Consider the following 19,673-nt stretch of genomic DNA (forward strand, 5'->3'; position numbering starts at 1 on the left):
AAAAGGCGGAGTGAGAAAAAGGCGGTCGATTTGAAACAAACAAAAGTTAGACAAATACACTACTGCGACCGGTGGTTTATTTCCATTGGCGTAGATAAATTATTATATTGATAACGACGATGACGATGACGATAACGGTAATAGCTTTTATTAGGGGCAGGATTGCAATTATAAGTACAGGCATTATTGAGCTGTGGTATTACGCAGTCGGCAGCGTCAATTATAACGATGGCGGCGGCAACGGCGACGATAAAAAAATTTTACAATAATTAATACTTCTAAGTATTAATTCATTAAGTAAGGTTCTAAGTGACAACTGATTTTATTGAAATTGCTTCTTTGACAACGTGTCAACAGAATTTACGTCGAGAGAGAAATATCTGACATTTTACAATAACGTACATATGCTAGTACTGCAAACGCATAGGATCGTTGTCTTTAACTATCGTAATGGCCTCGGATCATTTATATTCAAGTGAAACTTTATTTGGTGAAGGAAAGGTTTCACTGAACAAAAATGGGTTCATATGATTATGAGGAGGCTGCGTGAGATAGCTGCTGCTGTTGCCGCCCTGTGGCAACGTCGCTATAACAGGGGGTTCGCATTGGACAAAAGACGATATTACTAAAAACGTCATAATCAACGAAGCTATAGTGATAATAACATCATCACTAAAATTATTGTAATGAAAGGTTAAGCTGTCAATAGTTGATAAGAAAATTTTATTGCCCCCGGGCAAAATTTCTTGAGCGGCCTGCGTGTCTACGTATGTGTTTAGCTTTAAACAATGAAGACACAGACTAATATAACAATGAAAGTACTCCACATAATTAGACCAGTTTGTGACATATACCTTAGCCATCATAAATCATTCATTCATTAATTATTACTGTATCGTGTGCGCCGAAAAGCAATAGCCCTGACAAACTATGATCGTTGTTGCTGGTGAGGCATATGGTATGACTAGAAGAAACAATCACAAAACACTCACAGATTATGGGAATGTATTCGTCAATACACTAGATACAATAGAAAAATACAACACAATAGAAAAATACAATACAATAGAAAAAAAAAAAAGAAAAAAAACAGAAGTGGAGACTCACTGGAGCAGTGTTTTTCTTAATAATACCTAATAAATTAAGAAGTAAACGATGCTTGGATAAGGACCTATTGCGGGTGATTTTTATGCGTTGACTTCTAATCACTTTTGCCCATCAGATATCACTTATTAAATGTACATTGTTTCAGTTGATATAGGGATTTTGGAGCAAACTAATAACAGAACGGTAACATTCGACAAGGACATATAACAACCTTTTTTGTGACGTCATTCATTGAGGTTCTCAAGACCGCATACAAGCTATTAAGTAATTAATCGATAATCCTATTTAAAAAGGCTCTCCGTCCCGTACAGGTCGACTAAGTCTCCCAAGCGGCAATAATTCTTGTAATCACCGATTGTAGACTTTTTGCTGCGTGTTCTAGGTGTGAAATACAACATCAAAAAGCAAATTCAATCTTGACGTCTAGTCACCTGTGGCGGATGACGAAATTACAGACAATTAAATCGCCAACCCCTATCGGTGTACATATACGACATATTTCGAAATAGTGGACGGTGTGCTAATATACACCTCGACAAATGATTGCCACCTGTAGTTAACTCGATTCTGTGAATAAAATCAAACCGGTGCAACTTCTGCACGAAAATAATGATGACAAGAAAAGCGTAAGGACTGATTATAAGCTCATAATTATTATTATTATTATTATAACTAAACGGCGGCTAAATCCGACAAACACATTAAATACGTACATATCTCGTCACAGATGGTGTCTTCGATGTCTAGTCGTTGTTATGCGCAAACAAATTGTTTAAGTACTTTTTGAAGAATTGATTGTGGCCGAAGCGAAATGGGTTGAACAAAAACGGGTAGATTGGAGGTAGATCTTCGAGTTCGAATATGTGTAGTACAGGCACACATGTCGCTAGACTGTAGATGAGACGAGGACAGACTGGACGACCTGGTGCTGACGGGTCAAGTGCCCAAAAATAACATCAGTTAACTCATTCATCATTACATTATTATTAATGAAAACAAACAAAAAAAAACAATTGATAGTTCTTATAGTAGTATACTATGGAAAAATCTTACTTTTATGCTATATTTGTATGAGGCGTAGTATTATACTTAGCAGTAAGCAGGTTTTGCCTTCTTGTTTCGGGTGGGTTACTGAGCAGTGGATTGATGCATTGAGCCAACCGCTCAGCTTAAATGAATACATCTATTATACATATATCGTATACCTGAATTAGCCAAATATCGGATAAATGCAGCGAGGACAACTTGATGAGCCTAATTTGTCGCTGCCGCTTGAGCCTAAGGCACCAACGGCGAGCCTTTGCCCGTGCGGTTGCCTTCTCAATAAGCAAAATGGAACGACAACATTTGTTTATTTTTGTTGACCACGACCGTACGGATAATTCAATGACGGTACCACATAGGACATCACAAAAGAAGTGAGTAAAGCTTTGGCCGATCTGCCTGTGCATAAGACACTATTACCTGTACGTTTTAATGAGTGTTATTTTACGATTACCATTATCCTACATTTTAGGCCGGTAGATCACACAACATCATCTGTAAATAAAGAAAATATGTACCGTTTCATATATTATTTTAATACTATTATTAATACACTGCTGTGGTTTTCCGAGAACGGTGAAACATTGAACAGAGATGATGGAAAAAAGATGGCGTAGACCAGAAAGAGACCATTTATCTGCGAAAGGAAACCAATGGGTCGACTTACACCCATAGATCATTCCCATAAACAACACGTATTGTTTCGAGTGGTCCGGTCCTATTGCTTAGTTACGCATTGTTGTTTCATGCAACTGGCCCTTCCGGCGGGAATGTGCCTACGTCCTGTTTACAAGCAAAATGAATTTTTCGAATTTTACGCGCCGTTTTAAAGCATCACTACCGTTACGCATGAATGCTTTTGACGGCTGCGTCGCAGTACGACATACTGTATTCATGTACGAATTCGTATTTAAATTTTGATCTTTGGGAAAAGCCCGAAAATTGAGGGTTCTAGCTCTTTTGAGACAGTTCGGGAGATCTGTTTTGGGGAGGGGGTCGTTTGGCGTGTACGGGCACATCTTTCCGAAGAAGATTTTGAACGTAAACCACATCAAGTGTCTTTAAGTTAAGTAGAAAAACACGTTACCATTGTACCATACATGAGGGCACATGCAAAAGAAGGGTTATTAATTACCAACAGCATCATCATCAACGGCGGCGGCAACAGAAATTAATGAGATAAAAAAGTCAGGAGGCAAATTTGTATTGCTGTTATCACCGCCGCTACTTTGCGGTAAACTAAATGATAATTAAATTCCTCGAGAAAAGTGTAGGGATACGTACTGATGGTAGACTGAGAAAACTGAATGATAATGAGCGATGTTGGTTAGTAAGAATGTTTGACAAGAGAAGATAATAATAATAATAATAATAATAATACATTATTCATTAACAGACATTCAAGGCATTACGTAAACATGACATAGCATAAAAATATTGAAAATAGCGGATAGTACATACAATGTACACATGGGGACAAATAACAGTGAAGGATCATAACCGTTGTTACTATTATTACTACTGGTATCATTTTATGGATGATAGTAACTGCTTACAGGCAGCACGAAGCACAGTTACATCTCTCATTTTTATTATTACTATTGTATTACGAATTGATAACTAAAAAGTACTTTGCGAAAAGAAGGAGTAAATGACGAATTAGAAAGCGCTGATGTCAACGACACTGAAATTGATAGAATGGAGCTAAGTATGAGTATAATGTAGTATGATCGGCCCTAGGCTGTACTATACGCCCGCCTCTAGCTACATCTATCATTAGAATTATGTACTACTGCATTATAGGACGTCTCTATGCGATAACGAACGTGTATAGTAAAAATCACCTGGTCGCGTGCGCGTTTTTGGTATGTTCATGGCAATACAAGCAGGCTTCACTTTTGCATTCGCAGGGGGTGGACACGAATGGTAAGTCCGGGCGACAACAACAACAATGATGATGATGATTTTTATGTTACTCTGGCTGCCCCAATTTTTCTCTCTCTCTCTCTCTCATTGCAGTTCACGTAATGCCCTCGAATTATGGCTACTTTACAAGTAAGACTATGCTGTGACTGTAATGCACATACATCTCTCCATATGAATAATTACAATAACTAAAAATTGCGGTAGCATCTTCAAGTACGAATCATTTTCGTTGGCCACCTCCGTGAAAGCACAGTAATGAGCCTATGAAAAAATATTAACTACACACAATGGCAGGATGAAAGGAAAGTAAAACAAGAAGAAAGAAGGGATATGAAAGCGAAATATGTTCTTTACAACATAACACTGTAGCGAATACAGACATGCAATATAGATCTAGACATTTAGAGCGCAGATATGTAAACACTTCACACAGACCCACATACACAGCTAGACAGACATATGGTGCTGCGACCAGCAAGCTGCTGAAAACAAATATGAAATACGATTGCATATTGACGACGACGACGAAACGAAAACGAAAAAGCTGATGATGACGATGATAGTAAGGTGAAAAACTCAACCAGGACAATAAAAGTGGTGTCTTCGGATGATTTAATAAAACTGTGTTTTTATTTCTTTCTCTCTATCTCTGTGTTTTTGCATTATGCTGCTAGCAGAATTTCAAAAAATTAGAAATTAAGTAGACCTCGTTTCTATCAGTTGTAATTCGTAAATTGTAAATACTTCCAATTCGATGACATGTAGGTTGTGTAAAGATGATTATAACATTATATGGTGCGATCGACATGATGGCCGAAGAGTTGATCGAGCTTGTTGAATCTGCATATGTTTCGTTCCGAAACATAAATGAAGACAATTCCGGTCGATTTTTTACGGTTGTGAGCAATTCTTCGAGGAGTGATTATCATCCCTTATGCATCGCGTACTAGGCTCCGCAGTTATCTGTTAATCGGTACCTGTAAATACCAGATTATGAGGAAGGAGTTACACACATGATACAAAATGAAGCTGGACTTAACTTCGTCTCAGTTAATGTAACAATGTATCATATACTGTGAGCATTCACCTCCTTAGCCGCGTATCATACGGTGAAGGTTTTTCAAGAAAGTTTTTACATGTAAGAGACGCTAAACTTAACAAGTAAGGGTTTAATATTATAATCGATTAGCTTAGAATGCAGCCGAAATATGAAATAATGTTCATTTTTGTCCGCAACAATAGAGTTTGTTACTGTACCGCGTTTTTTTCTTTCTATTAAAATGCACGAAATAAACTGACGAAGTTCAAAAAACATACTTCAGCAAAATGAATTAAAATACCACGCACCCGATACAAAAATCACTAAAGATTTTTCTCATATAAATAATGCACACAAGCTACGCATGATTGTGACCTGCACCGTAATATTATTGTATGCATCGTGGTACCGAATTCAGGGTATGAAGGATAATATCGACATTTTAGAGATAATTTCGGATCCGTTTAGTTTTACGGGCACCATACACCAGAGCGCTGATATAATCCGTAACCAGTTATACGCCGGTTCTAAACATGTATCCCTCGCAGAAATTCGTAGATTACACTTTGTTCAATCTACATGCCTTTTTTAAATATACGACTCTATTCTCAAAAGATACTCGCGCATGTTTCCTGACTAAGCGTTTTTAGACGAAAAAATATTCTGACAATTTCAAATGATTTAATACGAACCTTGATGAGCCAAAATGAAGTAATCCTGGAAATAAATACCGGTATTAGAAAATCGGCTGTATCAAGAAACCCCAAACACAACCCAGTACATTAGTATGGTGTCGGACAGGAAAACGAGACAGCGTTCGTGCCGACTGATTCAAAAGTTTCGAATGAGACGTGTACGGGATAAACAGTACGCAGAATCCGACACAATAATTCAGTTCCTCTGCCCGCCAAAATGAGGAAGATTGCCATAGCGATTACGCTTGCATGAAGAGTTTATTTACAAAAAAAATATAATCATCACAGATGACATGGACAAATATCAATATCATAATTGAGTTTTAACAAATTTCGAGTAAAATAAGTTCACTGGGTCGAAGCTTCAGTTATTGAGCTAAAAAATCGTGATTGAATAATACCGTCAGCTACAAAGTTATCGTTGTACACGCTCCACCCAGGTCTTTTCTGTCCTCATAAACCATCTAAGAGCTTCACTTTGCTATTTGCTCTATAGTACGCATTTCTGCAGTGCGTAGTAAAGGTGAAATTTTGTAATCAGGACAAAATGATGACAACCATTTTGTCCAGCAAATGTGAGTCATATGTCATTCTAATGGTCTATAATACCTGATGGTCCAAAATAAACTTGGAATGGATACGACCGATACTTACGCACGAGCTTGATAAATCAAAAAACTCATAGGCTAGGTATTTTTCAGATGTGGCGATTTTTTCAGCCGCAGAAGTGAGCGCTCTCTGCATTTTTACACGAGTGCGATGAACCCAGAGGTCCTGGGCACATTCCGGTAATTCACTATGCGTCCTCATTGCAGGATACGAAATGATGATCATATTAGCGACCATTCTGCTGAAAGAGGTAAAAGTACAAGGTACGAAATATCGAATGCATTAAATATGGCTCTTCTGGCGCTGTCGTAAACCCAATCAAGGTAGTCTTAGCCCAATGATCCGAAGGCACTGATCTCCGTTTAACAGTCTCTATTTAGCACCATTAATTAAAAAGACGCACTTTTCGGGGTAACGAAAGAAATGAAGAATCATCGAGTAGTGATGTCAGCGCAATGAAGTCCGCCCGTCGGATCCGAGCTTCACACTCGTCGGCCCATGCTCGACAGATACTGCTTTGCTAAGCTTGGCAGTGCGTACCTAGCATAACTCTCTTTCCCTAAAAATAAACATTGCAAAGCTTAAAAAATACTATTTGCCATTACATCACCCGCGGGTGGAAGACTAAGGTAATGTAAGTTGAAATTTAATTTGACTATATGTAATACAATGTTGATACACACATTCGTCCCTTTAGCTGTCCCGATATATTTTGATTTCTCTTGTAGTCTTGTGTGTGCTAGCCTGCAGTTCTCTACGCTACCAATTGATTTAGAATATAAAAAGCAGATTTGCTGTAAAAATCTCGAGACTTAATATATAGAATCTATAATGGATCAAAAATTGCCCTCTCCATACTATGGCATTTGGAAATCTAAAATGTCTTTTGCGATTGTAAACTCATATCAAAGCTAGCTTTTGTATTTCTCACAGAAAAACTAGGTAGGCCGGGTCGACATACGTACAATGAGCGTTGCAGCTCGGTAAACAAGCGAGAGAAATGTATAAAAAGAAAAGTCCTTAAAAAACTATTTGGAATAATCTAAGTCCAATCGATACGGAAATTAAGCCTGTCTTTCAACCTAAACACGGGATTACGTTACTTATGATCACACAAAGAAATTCGAGTTTACTAACATGGACTCTGTTAATAAGAGCTCTTGATCGTTCATTCATGGTATTCTACGAACCTAACTTATTTCTTTCTGGTAGTGGCATCAAGTTATTTCGCATCTCTATTGTAATTTATAATTTAGAATCGTGTCCGAATACGTGTAATAATAAAATACGGCCTGGGATCATTGACAATATCCGCTGTAATTACTCCTAACATTAGACCCTTAGAGTATAGAAAAGGTCCCGTTATTGCTGCGGCCGAGAGGGATTTAAAACGTTGATAGACACTACAATAACGCTTTCTAGTGCCAGCATTTAAAGTTGGATAGAGCTGCCTAGAGAATAACGGAATCAGTAGATATAAATAATAACTACACTCCTGAAGCAGCAACGAAAATCCAATTCTCTGCCGTTGTTTTAAAACCTCATACTCGTTTAGACACAGGAAGTCTGATCAATGCAACGCAAGCTTTCCCTCTTCGAAATCTAAACACAAAGGTGTATGTTCACACATAAATGGATACTAAAATTGCAGCACAGTTTCCGTTCACGGATACATCAAAGAATGAATTACGATTACATAGAAATGTATTCTGTCTGTCAATAGTTTTGCTTCCTTCGTACCTCTGTCTCACAGTGATGCTAGTTAACAGCTATCTTTTCCTGTCAGGTACTAATGGCCAATAAGCCAGCTTCGATTACTGTTACCAGCCATTACGAATCGGACTAAATCACAAGTAAACCAGCCTCGTAGAAATAAGCTTTAACACAAGCATTTAGACTCTACAAAAAAAGAAAACGCTCAAGTTCGCAACGCTTTGAAAATGATTCCGGCCGCTGGAACAGTCTTGATACTTTTTCAGCTTCTTCTTAAAATCCACTTGTGAATGGTAGAGGGTATTTGTTAAATATTTCGCAACTACGATAAGCGTTCAATGCGTGTTTGCTATTCTGTTATTGATGAGAAAGCGTAAGATATAGCCACTCCTGGGCATTTGATATACCCTTAGCCTCCTCGATATCTGGCTCCTCCAGGCATTGTCTTCTTTGCTTCCAGCTGATGCTGTGACAGCTACTTCTACGATGTGGCAAGTGCTCTTCCCAGTAGAGCTCAATAGTAACTATGGCGACCCGGCGGCGATATTGTGGTGATGCTTTCCTCCGCTGGACGTGAGGGAGATGTCGTCGTGTGACTGTGTCTGCTGCAGCCTGTTCACTGGCAAGCATCCGCCTAGAATTCGCCTAATAATTACATTTCATCTAGAATGAGGTACGTCTTCCTTTGCCAGCCCCTGCCTCAATTCTATAGATCATTGGCCCACGATGGATGCGGTCATAATGCGTTACTCTGTTACAGAGTAACGCATTTTGTTACATTTTGTAAAGCACTTTGTTACAAAGTGCTTACAGTTAGAGCATCAAAGCTGCTCGCTCACCCGAGCGTATACAGCAGACTGCGGCAAGCTGAAATGCAATACAATATTGTTGTGTTAGCAATAGTGATGTCAATTGCAGTAATTATATGCCACATCAGATTCGATTAGTTGATGTGAGAACGTTGTTGTGCTTATCGTCATTATGGAATTCGCGATGGTCACGATGGTCTCCTCTGCGTGAGTGGTTAGTCAGCCTCGTTTTATTGCCAAACGTGAGCGTCTTCCTCAGATCGTTCAACACCTATTGGCGATACGAAATGCTGATACGTTGCGTCTCGTATCGTATATCCGGTTGTATTCCTTTAGCCGCAAAGGAATACCTTATTATATTGTTATATATTATTTATTACTATATATTATCACCTTTTATACGGGTTCCGGCCGCAACTAAGAACCCGTAGTTTATTAAAGCAGTAAATTACAACTATTAGCTGCCTTAGACCGTTATCAATTCCAGCCTGGCCAGCATCATCACATCGGACCCATGGACGGCGTCCTATGGCCTACTTGCCGTTTATCCGTTAAGTGTCTATCGTCGGATTAAGCCATTTCTTGACCATGCCGGTCAAGCACGCCCCTTTCTATCTGCAGTTTATATACTTATACTCCATTGATGTAACTGTGATATTAACTTTGCTTAAAAGTAATGTAGCTACCGTTTCCCCTCTTAGGCCTCGTGTAATACAAATATCTTTCGATCAATGACAGATATTAAGGATGCGAGGGATGATCCCGCTTTGGCTTATATTGACATAACTGCTAATCTTGGAAACGTCGAGCTTGAACGCCACAGTTGTCTAGAAAACGTAGCTTCCGTTTATTTAGTTACATCCAAACTAATCGGTACGTATCTTATACTGTAAAAATCAACCGAGGTACGAAAGTTAGAGTTTCTTATTTTTACTGTTATTTGGTCCTTAGCGTTGAACATATGCAGAACGGCACATCATCGCATAAAGCAAACGAGCTAAATGGCATGCATATCAAGGAGAAAGTTAGGACAATCTATAAGTCTAAAGACAATCTATAAATCTAAAGAGAAGTTATCGGATATGCAACTGACAGAAGATCTATTTCATAAACTGGATTTAAATCAATTAACGGCATAGACTAATGTTATACCACACGAGTACTAAAGTTACAGTGTTCGTTCGAATTCAAAAGCTTTTCTAATAACTATTAACCATGAAATTTATTTTAGGAGCACTCATTCATCGATACTTTAGAAGGCATAATGGCTGACAAGTTAGCCACATATCCGGTCTAGTTATTGCAGTAGAATCTTCCGACCCAGACGCTTTTACAGATTATTTGTTATTATTTACTGATTACTGCGTTTAGTTTTTTTCTAAATACATAGCACGATATCTAAGTTTTAAACTCAAATAATGTTGTAGGGATCGCAGTGGGGTTTGTCTCAGCTAATTCGTTTCCAATTACCCAAGCTTTCTTCTGCATTTTGCAATGCATAAGCGATGGTACGTTTCTAGTCACTTGGTGCGAAGTTGATTGTATCTCCAAAAAGGGAAACGTATTTTCAAATTATCTTTGTCTGTTATTCATCTGAGTTATTGATAATGTAAAAGTTTCATATGCACACCGTTAAACCGTGCCTTTTATTGACAGAATGTAGTCGGGTGCTGTTTTTAATTTGCCTGTTTATTGTTAACTGTCAGCTGCGATCTCCTTTGCAAAGTGTTTTATGCTTTCTATGCATTACAGTTTGCTCGTCTGTTTCGATTGTCATAGAAAATTTTTGCATTACAGCCATTTATTTGATTACCAGATCCAAGATAAAATCGCGCAAAGCTGGGTTGACTGGCAGTAGCTTTAGAGTAAGTAGTTTAAAATAATCGATTGCAAACTATTTGTGGCTGGCCGTAATGCCGTTAGTCATCAAAAGCAAGGCACAGGAAAAATTTCGCACCATAAATGAATTTTCTCGCTTAAAACGTACAACTCGTACAATCTACATAGTCCATTTCAGTTTTGATATAGATTCTGACTAAAAGACTGACACGTTAGATTGAGAAAAGGATAATTTAGTTGTTTGTTAGTCCTATATATTAATGGCATAAGATAGGAAAAATAAGAAAAGCAGAGAAATAAAGGCTCAATAAGCAAACGAAGAGAAGCTGTCATGAAACAGTAGGTAGACAGGTAGTCTTTCGTGTCCAGGAATTAAGCGGCATACAGCTATCTCTTTCAAGTTTCAGCTGAGCATTAAGTAAAAATTCAATTATATATATATTTACGTATGTATTGTTATTCCAGACTACCTCAACGAATGAGACGAAGCTCGTCAAAGGGCCGAAGATTAATCTGCTGATATTTTTCATAAACAGCGCATTTTAAACTGTATAATGACACGTTACCTTCTAAGGAGTGCTATAAGCAGTATTGTCAAATAAAGCATATGTATACCACACTGTTCTTGTATATTGATGTCAGACATTTCGAAAATTTCCCTCAAAATATAATAACTCTGTCTTAATTATGCTACGAAACGATTGATACAACATAGACGTAAGTGCTAATAGTTTCGCATTTAAATTATGGACACAGTCACAACTAATTTATAACGAAATCACTGCTATTAGTGCGATTATGTCAACGGCCATTATTAACGTTTAAATAATCCATAAATTAGTCTATCGACTTATTCGACTATTAAGCAATCTTAAAGATTGCAGGAGGTTCGTACCATTTTAGCATAACTTTTCATGGAAAAAAATAATACTATTTCAATAGAAGGGACGTTTGTTGAACGCTGCTTTAATCTACTGAGTCGAGTGGATAAATACTGCTTTAAAAAAATAGATTGCATGGTCTGAAAATGAAGTTTCGCATAATTTTTAAGATTTGTTTCAAAGAGTGTGCTCGTAAATAATTCAACTAATGTTATTCCAAACTTAATTTACCAACTGGGCCCAAGTATTGCCCCCTTTTTATCAAATAGGTATTAACTTTTCCAAGTAGTGCAAGACTACTTTGTGCAACGAGCCGAACTTCGATGTTGTGTCCTTTGCGAATTTATTATGCTGCTCGGTGTTTTCAATTTATTTTTTTGATAAAATGATTTAAGCATTTTAAAAATATGGCCGAGCATAACTTACTTCTTAGTTATTTTTAATCATAACCATTTAATAATATTCGTTTATGATATACTTTTATAAGAGGCTCCTTGCATGGCGTATGTCGCAGAAAAATAAACAGTACCCTAAAACGTTATCATATGTTTAATTTATTTCTTCAAAAAAATAAAATATTGTTACATCATGTTTATCTTTGTTCACTTCAACCTAAGTTACACCTTTTCAACTCCAGTTAAGCAATTGTAAAAGCGCTAGGATACCACTTTGTTGTAGACGAAATAAATTGAATGGCTTAAAAAAATAATATGCCCACGTTCTTGTTTCGTTGGGTGAGGTAGGCAGCTTCCCAGGCCTGTGTAGTAGTGCCGATATTCAATTTTCCCGCCATACACCTCCCACTAGTGTCATCCGGATCGGCAACTATTTTCAATCAGTACTCGTCGAGGGCGCGTTGTTGTGATTGGACAGTACACGTCATATTTTTTCAAATTTTACGTAGTTTTTCACATCGGCTGGGTAAGTGGGCAGTGGCAAATGTTGAAGGTAGTCCTAATAGGTCTTGTCAGAAAAAAATTCCAATATTTTACAGTGATCATGCTATGGAAAAAGTAAACTCATACTCTCAAGCCTAATTGACCGGCGTTTCGAATTGGTGTTTGTGTATCTTCAATCACGCAATGGCGTTGTAGTTTTTCTGCGATTTCGATTAGGCGGTAACGTAACAGTATTAATTTGGCGTCTCTTAATGCATTTTGAGAAATTATTTATAATTTGAAGTTTTGATTTTTATGCCGTAGTCATAAACCAGTTTACGCACTGGGCAGAAGAAAGTGACGCCAGTGTAGCATGCCATGCTTGTGGGGGTTCGTAACCAAGCACAGCAGTATGGAAAAAACATGCTCTCTATTGAATTGATTGTTCACGCGGTGTTGCCATGTAAAGCAAACATACGTCAATGAGATCTCGGGATTTCATTGTGTCAGCTTGCATTTGCTCATTGCAAAAATGCAACATGCATGACAAGAATTCGACGAAGAGTCGGATGCTATATCAACGAAACGTGTATGTTCGCACTATTCAGTGGCCTTGAGTGAGAACGGTGATTCGGAGTTCAGCAAAGGTTAATATTAATGATTCCTTTAAGATAATAAAGGTAGTCATTTGAAGCGATAACAGAGCCAATATTTAAGCAAGCAGTCAAATCACGACGTCATATTCATTGTAGACAGGGTGTGCTGGGCATAGCTCACCTTATTTTACCTCGCATGAATCTAGTTTAAATAAATAATAGTTTAGGTTGTGTGTATTTGTATGTATTTTATGTTGTTTGTAAGTATAACGCCTACGGCTTTCGTAATGAATCTATTTTGAATACAACATTATTGTCGTTGTTGATTACAAGGAAAGTGTTTGACCGTTGCCTTTAAGACAGTAGTTGTGGCGTCTTAGTCAGGAAACAGGTATGTTGATTTATGCCTTCAGCTTAAAATCAAAGTCAGCGCCAGACAATTATAGAAATTATGTATTTAGGACAAAAGCCTTGATTTGCGCTTAGCTAGATTGCCGTACCCATGTAAGATAGCTTGATCAACTTGTTAAAAGCTTTGGCTATACCAGAGTTCATTCCAACACCTCTTAGATTCTGCCGAATTATGTTAAGAGTTGAAAATTTAGTATCTTCCATACGTCACTAATTTCTGATTCCACGTTTTCGTATTAAAGGGCAACAAAGATTATTATTATTATTTGGGCTATCTTAACGTATTCATATTAAAGCTCATTTGTGGTATTTAAAATACTTCGCATGGTACTGAAAACGCTTAATAATCACGGTATTATATTAATATATGGTCTATATTTGTGTGCACCTGTTTGAGTATAATGTTATCCGTAAATTCTTGAAAATATAAATATTAGGTGGTACATAAGTAATAATCGTTTTCCAAGCGCTCATTTTTTCGATACTTTGTTTGCTGATGGCTAAGTGCCATATCCCATTGAGCTTATTTTATCAGCCCGTTTATTTGATTTTGTTCAATCACAACAACGTAGATTGGATTTAGCGTGGATTCTATAAATATATCGGCGATGAAAGTAGCATATTCGTTACTTCTTACCCGATTTTCATTTAGTTCAAAATGCTATTGCATAAACCTAGCATGAATTTAGCGTGTACGACGAAGATTCTATAGATGAATCTTCTACTCATATGTGGCTTGTGAAACTCAAAACATTTTTGAAAAATGTTGATGTTCGTCGAGAATTGCGTACAGTCACTTTTGAAGCAATTTCGTCAATAAGCCTACGTTTCATAGCTAAAAGACAGTGTTTTGATCTTCGAAGGAATGCGAAATAAAGAAGGTATCGGAACTCCTGGGGCTTACCATCCGGCATACCCATTCGTGGAAGAAGTCAATTATATTTAATTATGATTTGCAGAAAAATACGTTAGAAAACACTGGCGTTTGGTCATAAGCCAATAAAGAATTAGAAAAGGTGATTGATAAAGATAGTTAGGTGGGCACTACTAAAGCACACACGAAATGGTGCACCTGCTTGTACAGATTTATTGTTGTACCTACATTCTTTTTCTTTTCAGACGATTTTTCAATAAAAATTTGTAGGTACCTTACGTGCAACTGACTAATTCGAATAAGACTGCATCTGCGTGGAGTCCGAAAAGCGGACGATGGCGCTGGTATGCGCTCTGAGTAACGAGGCACCGGAGTGCCCCGTTGTATCGCCGGTGTCTGGTTCAGTCTTTGAAAAACGGCTTATCCTTAAGTACATCTCTGAAAATGGATGTGATCCAATCACTCAGCAAGAGATGAGCGCTGAGCAGCTGATCGAATTGAAGACACCTCCGCTCGTTAAACCAAGACCACCAACCCTCACTAGTATTCCTGCCATACTGAAAGCTCTGCAGGTAAGCTGGAGCAAATTCACGATATCAGACGAAGCCTACTAAGAATTGTTCATTTTGCTGGTTTATTATATAGATCACAATCTTTAAAATAGGGTCGGAAAGTGTAGTTGTTATGAATGCGTAAAATCCGGAAGCTTCGTTTAGTTTTGTAAGGTTTTATGTAATGTAACCATTTACAAAAATACACAAGTCTCTTTATCCAATCTCTACCAATTTAGGATGAATGGGACGCAGTAATGTTGAATAGCTTCTCGTTGCGACAGCAATTGCACACAGCTCGACAGGAGTTGTCGCACGCCTTGTATCAGCATGACGCAGCCTGTCGCGTAATTGCTCGTCTCACAAAGGAGGTCACGGCCGCTCGAGAGGCTTTGGCCACCCTCAAACCACAGGCTGCTGCTCAGCCACAGCATATACAGGAGGCACAGGAGAACAGCAAAATTTCAGAAACGTCCATTGCAGTACCTTCAGCTGCTGGCGCAGGAAAGGATGAGGTGGTAGGAATGGGGCCAGAAGTTATCCAGGTAAGCTTTATTACATCAGGTTTACGCACGTGGCTATCATAGCCGATCATGCTTATATGCTTTGTGAGGATGGTAAAAGATTGTAGCTGTTTTTAGGCACTGCTAGAGTGTTTTATTATTATTTTAAAGTTTACGGGTTGAAGCCGCTAACCTAATCTTCAATTTTGAACTTTAAGTTTTTGTTGTATGATACTTCCGATAGCAGCACTGGCGCCAAGAAGATACTAGAGAAGAGCCATTAGGTTGAAAACATATAAGATGGAACAGTCAATTTGGTTTGATCTAGCGATAGGTAATTGGAGTCTTAAGCTTAAGAAAAGAATACTCAAGAAAAAATAACTCGTTCGACTGTACACAATTATCACTATGAGATTTGATCGAGAACTCATCTAGGAAAGGCGATGGTACGGCTGTTTTTCTCATGCTTTTAGTTCTTCAGTTATACCGTCCAGAAATTCTCGACAGAACGTCAAAATCGGATCTGTTTTGCACATATTTCAGAAATTACAAGACCGTGCGACAGTGCTCACTGCAGAGCGTAAAAAGCGTGGCCGTAACGTGCCTGAAGAGTTGACAAAACTGGAAACTGTCAAAGCATTCAGAACAAAGGATACTCAGACGTCGCTCCATTTATCATCGACGCCTGGGATTCTCGCGCTTGACATTAATCCTAGGGACAGTTCGCGTCTGGTTACTGGAGGTAATGATAAACATGCCGTTGTTTACAACAAGGATTCGCAGCAGATAGTCACAGTACTCAAGGGGCATCAAAAGAAGGTAAGTATTTTTCCCATAAAAACTCTAATATTGCTGTAACTGATTTCCTAGCACCGGCTTTTTCTATTATACGCTTACCTTACCGCTTTATAAGTTCTGTTCTCACGTTGGAGTTTTCTAACCATAAGTAATTCATCACAATTTGAAACAACCTGCTAACTGAATCTTTCACAAACCCAAAATAGGTAACGCACACGATTTTCCATCCTGATGGCGAACATGTGATCACGGCTAGTCCAGATACAGCCGTTCGTGTATGGCATCTCGGCACTTCGCAGACTATCCAACTAATCCGGCCTCACGAGGGACCCATATCAGGGTTGTCGCTTCATGCCACAGGGGATTATGTGCTCACCACTGCTACGGATGATCACTGGGCCTTCAGTGATATACGCACTGGAAAGGTGCTGGCCAAGACCGCGGATAACCAAGCCGTTGATGCCCACTCACTCACAGCTGCGCAATTCCATCCTGACGGCTTGATATTTGGAACGGGAACATCAGACTCACTTATAAAGATCTGGGACCTAAAGGAACGTCAAAACGTGGCGAACTTCCCCGGACATTGGGGTCCAGTCACAGCTATCGCCTTTTCGGAAAATGGATACTATTTAGCCACGTCAGCAGAAGATGCCACAGTGAAAATCTGGGATCTTCGAAAACTGAAAAACATTAAAACGCTCCAACTAGATGATGGTTACGCCGTGAACGACCTCACGTTCGATCAGAGCGGACAGTATCTGGCTGTTGCGGGACAAGATGTCCGCGTATATTTGAGCAAGCAGTGGGAGCTGATCAATGTCTTCCAGGAGCATACAGCTGCCGCAACTGGTGTACGTTTCGGCGTGCATGCCTCATTTATTGCATCTGTCAGTCAGGACCGCTCTCTCAAATTGTACACTACACCTTAATAATGGTCTCAAAAATCTTTTCATTTGCCATCATTTACTAAGATGCACAATGAACCATAATCAGTAACGTCCAATATTTGCTAGATGTCCACTGCTCAGTGCTATCAGAGTGAGTGGCATAGCGAATAGATTTGTCCGCACCGTGAATTATGCTGATATCTAATTAACTGATTATTCAGATCAGCTGCTAGATGAACGGTTGCAAGAATTGAACTCTCTCCAAACCGATATAGGCGACAGGCATCTGGAGTAGATCCTTTAATAGGCAAAATGCTATTTTGCCATGAGGCGCTTTACAATACACGGAGCGGAGTTTAAAGAAATGTTGTTTCTTACACGAAAATACATAGTGTATAATTACGTACTAATTGTGAGAATTAACCGAAGGTATGTCGGAGGTATAGGTAATAAAAATCCAGAATGAACATTCTTGACATTGTGAGGCGTTGAACAGATAATAACCGTATTTGCTCGAAGAAAGATGCAAAAAATTATTTCCCTAGTGTTTGTGTTAGAAATACTAATTAGAGGGTTATGGTACGAATTTCACCTGCCCTTAGCACCATATTTCTGTATAATAATAATAATAATAATATTGATAATACTATTACTAAACAATAAATACAATAAGCATACTTCACACACCTTTGAAATTTTATTTTAATGGTTAGTTATATCAATAAATCTTAGCTCTAATCCTACCTCGTATACTTTAGTGAATACTAAGTTAACTAAAAAGTGCCACGAGTTTTGGATAATAAAAGCAAGGCTCTACCTCACTAGCTAATTCTCTACTTCATTAAACGATTGGCTATCAATTCACTTCAAAAGAGAACCGCGTTTAGACTTACTAGCTGGAGCAAGGTTCCAGACAGACAACTAAGACATTAAAAGAAAGCTTGAGTTTGGCGAGAAGTGAAAAACGTCCGCTTTTCCTTGATATCACTCAACATAACTTACTGACTAGATCATCTTGTATAATTATGTAATCAAAGATGCGGGCGATTTTTATAAGCTAATCTAATGCTTAGGTAGCACTCGAGTTTTATACGTCCGGTACTTAAGCTGTTATGCTTTGCTTCAGACAGTTCGCTCCCAACACACAGCAGAATACGTCCATAGGCGAATGTTAACCTAGGACACCTCAGATTTCTCCAACGTTAGTAAACAAACATGTTACTCATTGCGCTACCATAGAGACAACGCTCTGTCGGCATAACTCTAATCTGCTCATTTTTTATTTTATAAGAAAAGAAAAGTCGAAATATATAACGGGGTGAATCAGAGTCGGTAGCAAAAATTCAATACGAACTTTTTGGGTTGCATGTAAAGTAAGAAATATTTACGAAAGTGTGACCATTTAGCCGTTATATCTAATTATTGCATGCTTTTTATTTTGCTTGTGCTTAAACAACAAGTATTAGTGCAGAAGTGGATGTAAGTGGATGCAAAATAGAAAATTCAGTGGAGATTAGGTAAAAGAAGTGCGCATATTTCATATTGAAAAAATTAATTTACCTCACGTTGGCCTACGTAACCTAAGAAAAAACATGCAGTCACCCTGATTCAAATCTCAAGGCTGGCAACCTTATTACTATAACGGGTTGTAAACGACAGATTTCTTTGTCCCTAGTTAGAATCCTAAGAAGCATTAAAAAACAATGGTACCCTTGCTTGTCAATATACACAATATTATTACGTTTGAACTAGCTTGATTTAAAAACATTAGCATGTGAAATAGCTCTTCACAAGGAATGTCATTTGTTGTGATTAAGAAAGTAACGCTACTTTTTATAATCTTGTATAATCTCATAGAAGGTGCGCTGCATGTAAAGACATCAATCATTACCAAAATGTCAACCGCATAGAGGCTATAACTCAAACTAAGGTATCAAAGCAGTAAAAAAATTGAATAATTTGAGAGCGCATGACTAGCTTAAAATATATTCGAATGTTTTTGGAACTAGGCTTACGCCACAAGTAATTTGATGTTTGATCAAAGCAAACGAGCAAATGCAGCAACATGGTTAAAAATATTAACTTTCTTTGCTTAATTAATAGACTAATTTTAGCAGTAGCAGTACATTTTGTGACAACCTGGACGGTTTTATTTCGTACAGTGAATATCTTATATCTAAAGCGATATTGTTTAAACATGGACACTTATATCGTCCGATTTATCTCAATAGAAAAGCTGTTTGGCGTCTAGATAAGTCTTTGGTTAGTTTAATTGAGTCGAGAAGTCGCTTTAAACGCACTAACTAGTCTCCATTATTAGACTAGAAAGAGATTAAGAAGTACGTTGAGTGTTTCTATGATACGGCAACTAAGATCCGTTTAATTATTTCGATCGCTTAGAAGCCATGGTAGATATGTCACTGCGATTGCGTTGTATGGGTTAAGTGGTTAGAGCTTTTATGAGATCTATGCAATCAAAGCCAATATACATTTAAAAGTTTTCTATTAGA

The 19,673-nt window shown here is 38.1% G+C and overlaps 2 protein-coding genes and 1 long non-coding RNA gene across 14 annotated transcripts; 2 read left to right on the forward strand and 1 right to left on the reverse strand.

Annotated features, from left to right (window-relative positions):
- Positions 1 to 4,672: 4,672 nt before the first annotated feature.
- On the reverse strand, positions 4,673 to 16,448 carry LOC111266291 (uncharacterized). 6 transcript variants are annotated; one of them, XR_002684010.2, is made up of 5 exons: positions 16,373 to 16,448; positions 6,824 to 6,979; positions 6,466 to 6,658; positions 5,809 to 5,833; positions 4,673 to 5,054 (listed from the first exon to the last, which is right to left on the reverse strand). It is a non-coding gene; the product is annotated as an uncharacterized LOC111266291 (long non-coding RNA). The 6 variants fall into 6 exon arrangements; XR_002684008.2 differs by lacking the exon at positions 16,373 to 16,448 and adding an exon at positions 8,541 to 8,630; XR_002684011.2 differs by lacking the exon at positions 16,373 to 16,448 and adding an exon at positions 8,541 to 8,630 and having other exon boundaries at positions 6,466 to 6,661.
- Positions 8,651 to 11,400, forward strand: LOC111266292 (uncharacterized). Of its 4 annotated transcripts, none has more exons than XR_002684012.2 (3): positions 8,651 to 8,806; positions 9,644 to 9,815; positions 11,247 to 11,400. XR_002684012.2 is itself a non-coding variant. In XM_086970863.1 (3 exons), the coding sequence occupies exons 1-3, from the start codon at positions 9,059 to 9,061 to the stop codon at positions 11,261 to 11,263; spliced, it is 315 nt and encodes a 104-aa protein (XP_086826989.1). In that variant the 5' UTR covers positions 8,813 to 9,058; the 3' UTR covers positions 11,264 to 11,400. The 4 variants fall into 4 exon arrangements, 1 of the variants encoding a protein (XP_086826989.1); XR_015313382.1 differs by having other exon boundaries at positions 8,711 to 8,806; positions 9,681 to 9,815; XR_015313381.1 differs by lacking the exon at positions 8,651 to 8,806 and adding an exon at positions 8,813 to 9,156.
- Prp19 (pre-mRNA processing factor 19) lies at positions 12,506 to 17,847 on the forward strand. 4 transcript variants are annotated; one of them, XM_022843658.2, is made up of 6 exons: positions 12,507 to 12,583; positions 12,865 to 13,187; positions 14,667 to 14,993; positions 15,212 to 15,517; positions 16,019 to 16,294; positions 16,480 to 17,847. In XM_022843658.2, the coding sequence occupies exons 3-6, from the start codon at positions 14,757 to 14,759 to the stop codon at positions 17,203 to 17,205; spliced, it is 1,545 nt and encodes a 514-aa protein (XP_022699393.1). In that variant the 5' UTR covers positions 12,507 to 12,583; positions 12,865 to 13,187; positions 14,667 to 14,756; the 3' UTR covers positions 17,206 to 17,847. The 4 variants fall into 4 exon arrangements, with proteins under 4 accessions (XP_022699392.1, XP_022699393.1, XP_022699394.1 ...); XM_022843659.2 differs by having other exon boundaries at positions 14,692 to 14,993; XM_022843657.2 differs by lacking the exon at positions 12,865 to 13,187 and having other exon boundaries at positions 12,506 to 12,583.
- Positions 17,848 to 19,673: the final 1,826 nt, after the last annotated feature.

This window comes from Varroa jacobsoni, unplaced genomic scaffold, assembly GCF_002532875.2.
Source record: "Varroa jacobsoni isolate VJ856 unplaced genomic scaffold, vjacob_1.0 scaffold_1070, whole genome shotgun sequence".
Classification (NCBI taxonomy): Eukaryota; Metazoa; Arthropoda; class Arachnida; order Mesostigmata; family Varroidae; genus Varroa; species Varroa jacobsoni.

Excerpts from the sequence above, each read along its gene's own strand:
- LOC111266292 (XM_086970863.1), top strand. The coding sequence starts at position 9,059 with ATGCCACATCAGATTCGATTAGTTGATGTGAGAACGTTGTTGTGCTTA. Across the intron at positions 9,185-9,643 it reads GCCTCGTTTTATTGCCAAAC|GCCTCGTGTAATACAAATAT; the intron begins GTGAGCGTCTTC and ends TTCCCCTCTTAG.
- Prp19 (XM_022843657.2), top strand. The coding sequence starts at position 14,757 with ATGGCGCTGGTATGCGCTCTGAGTAACGAGGCACCGGAGTGCCCCGTT. Across the intron at positions 14,994-15,211 it reads CCATACTGAAAGCTCTGCAG|GATGAATGGGACGCAGTAAT; the intron begins GTAAGCTGGAGC and ends CTACCAATTTAG. Across the intron at positions 15,518-16,018 it reads TGGGGCCAGAAGTTATCCAG|AAATTACAAGACCGTGCGAC; the intron begins GTAAGCTTTATT and ends CACATATTTCAG.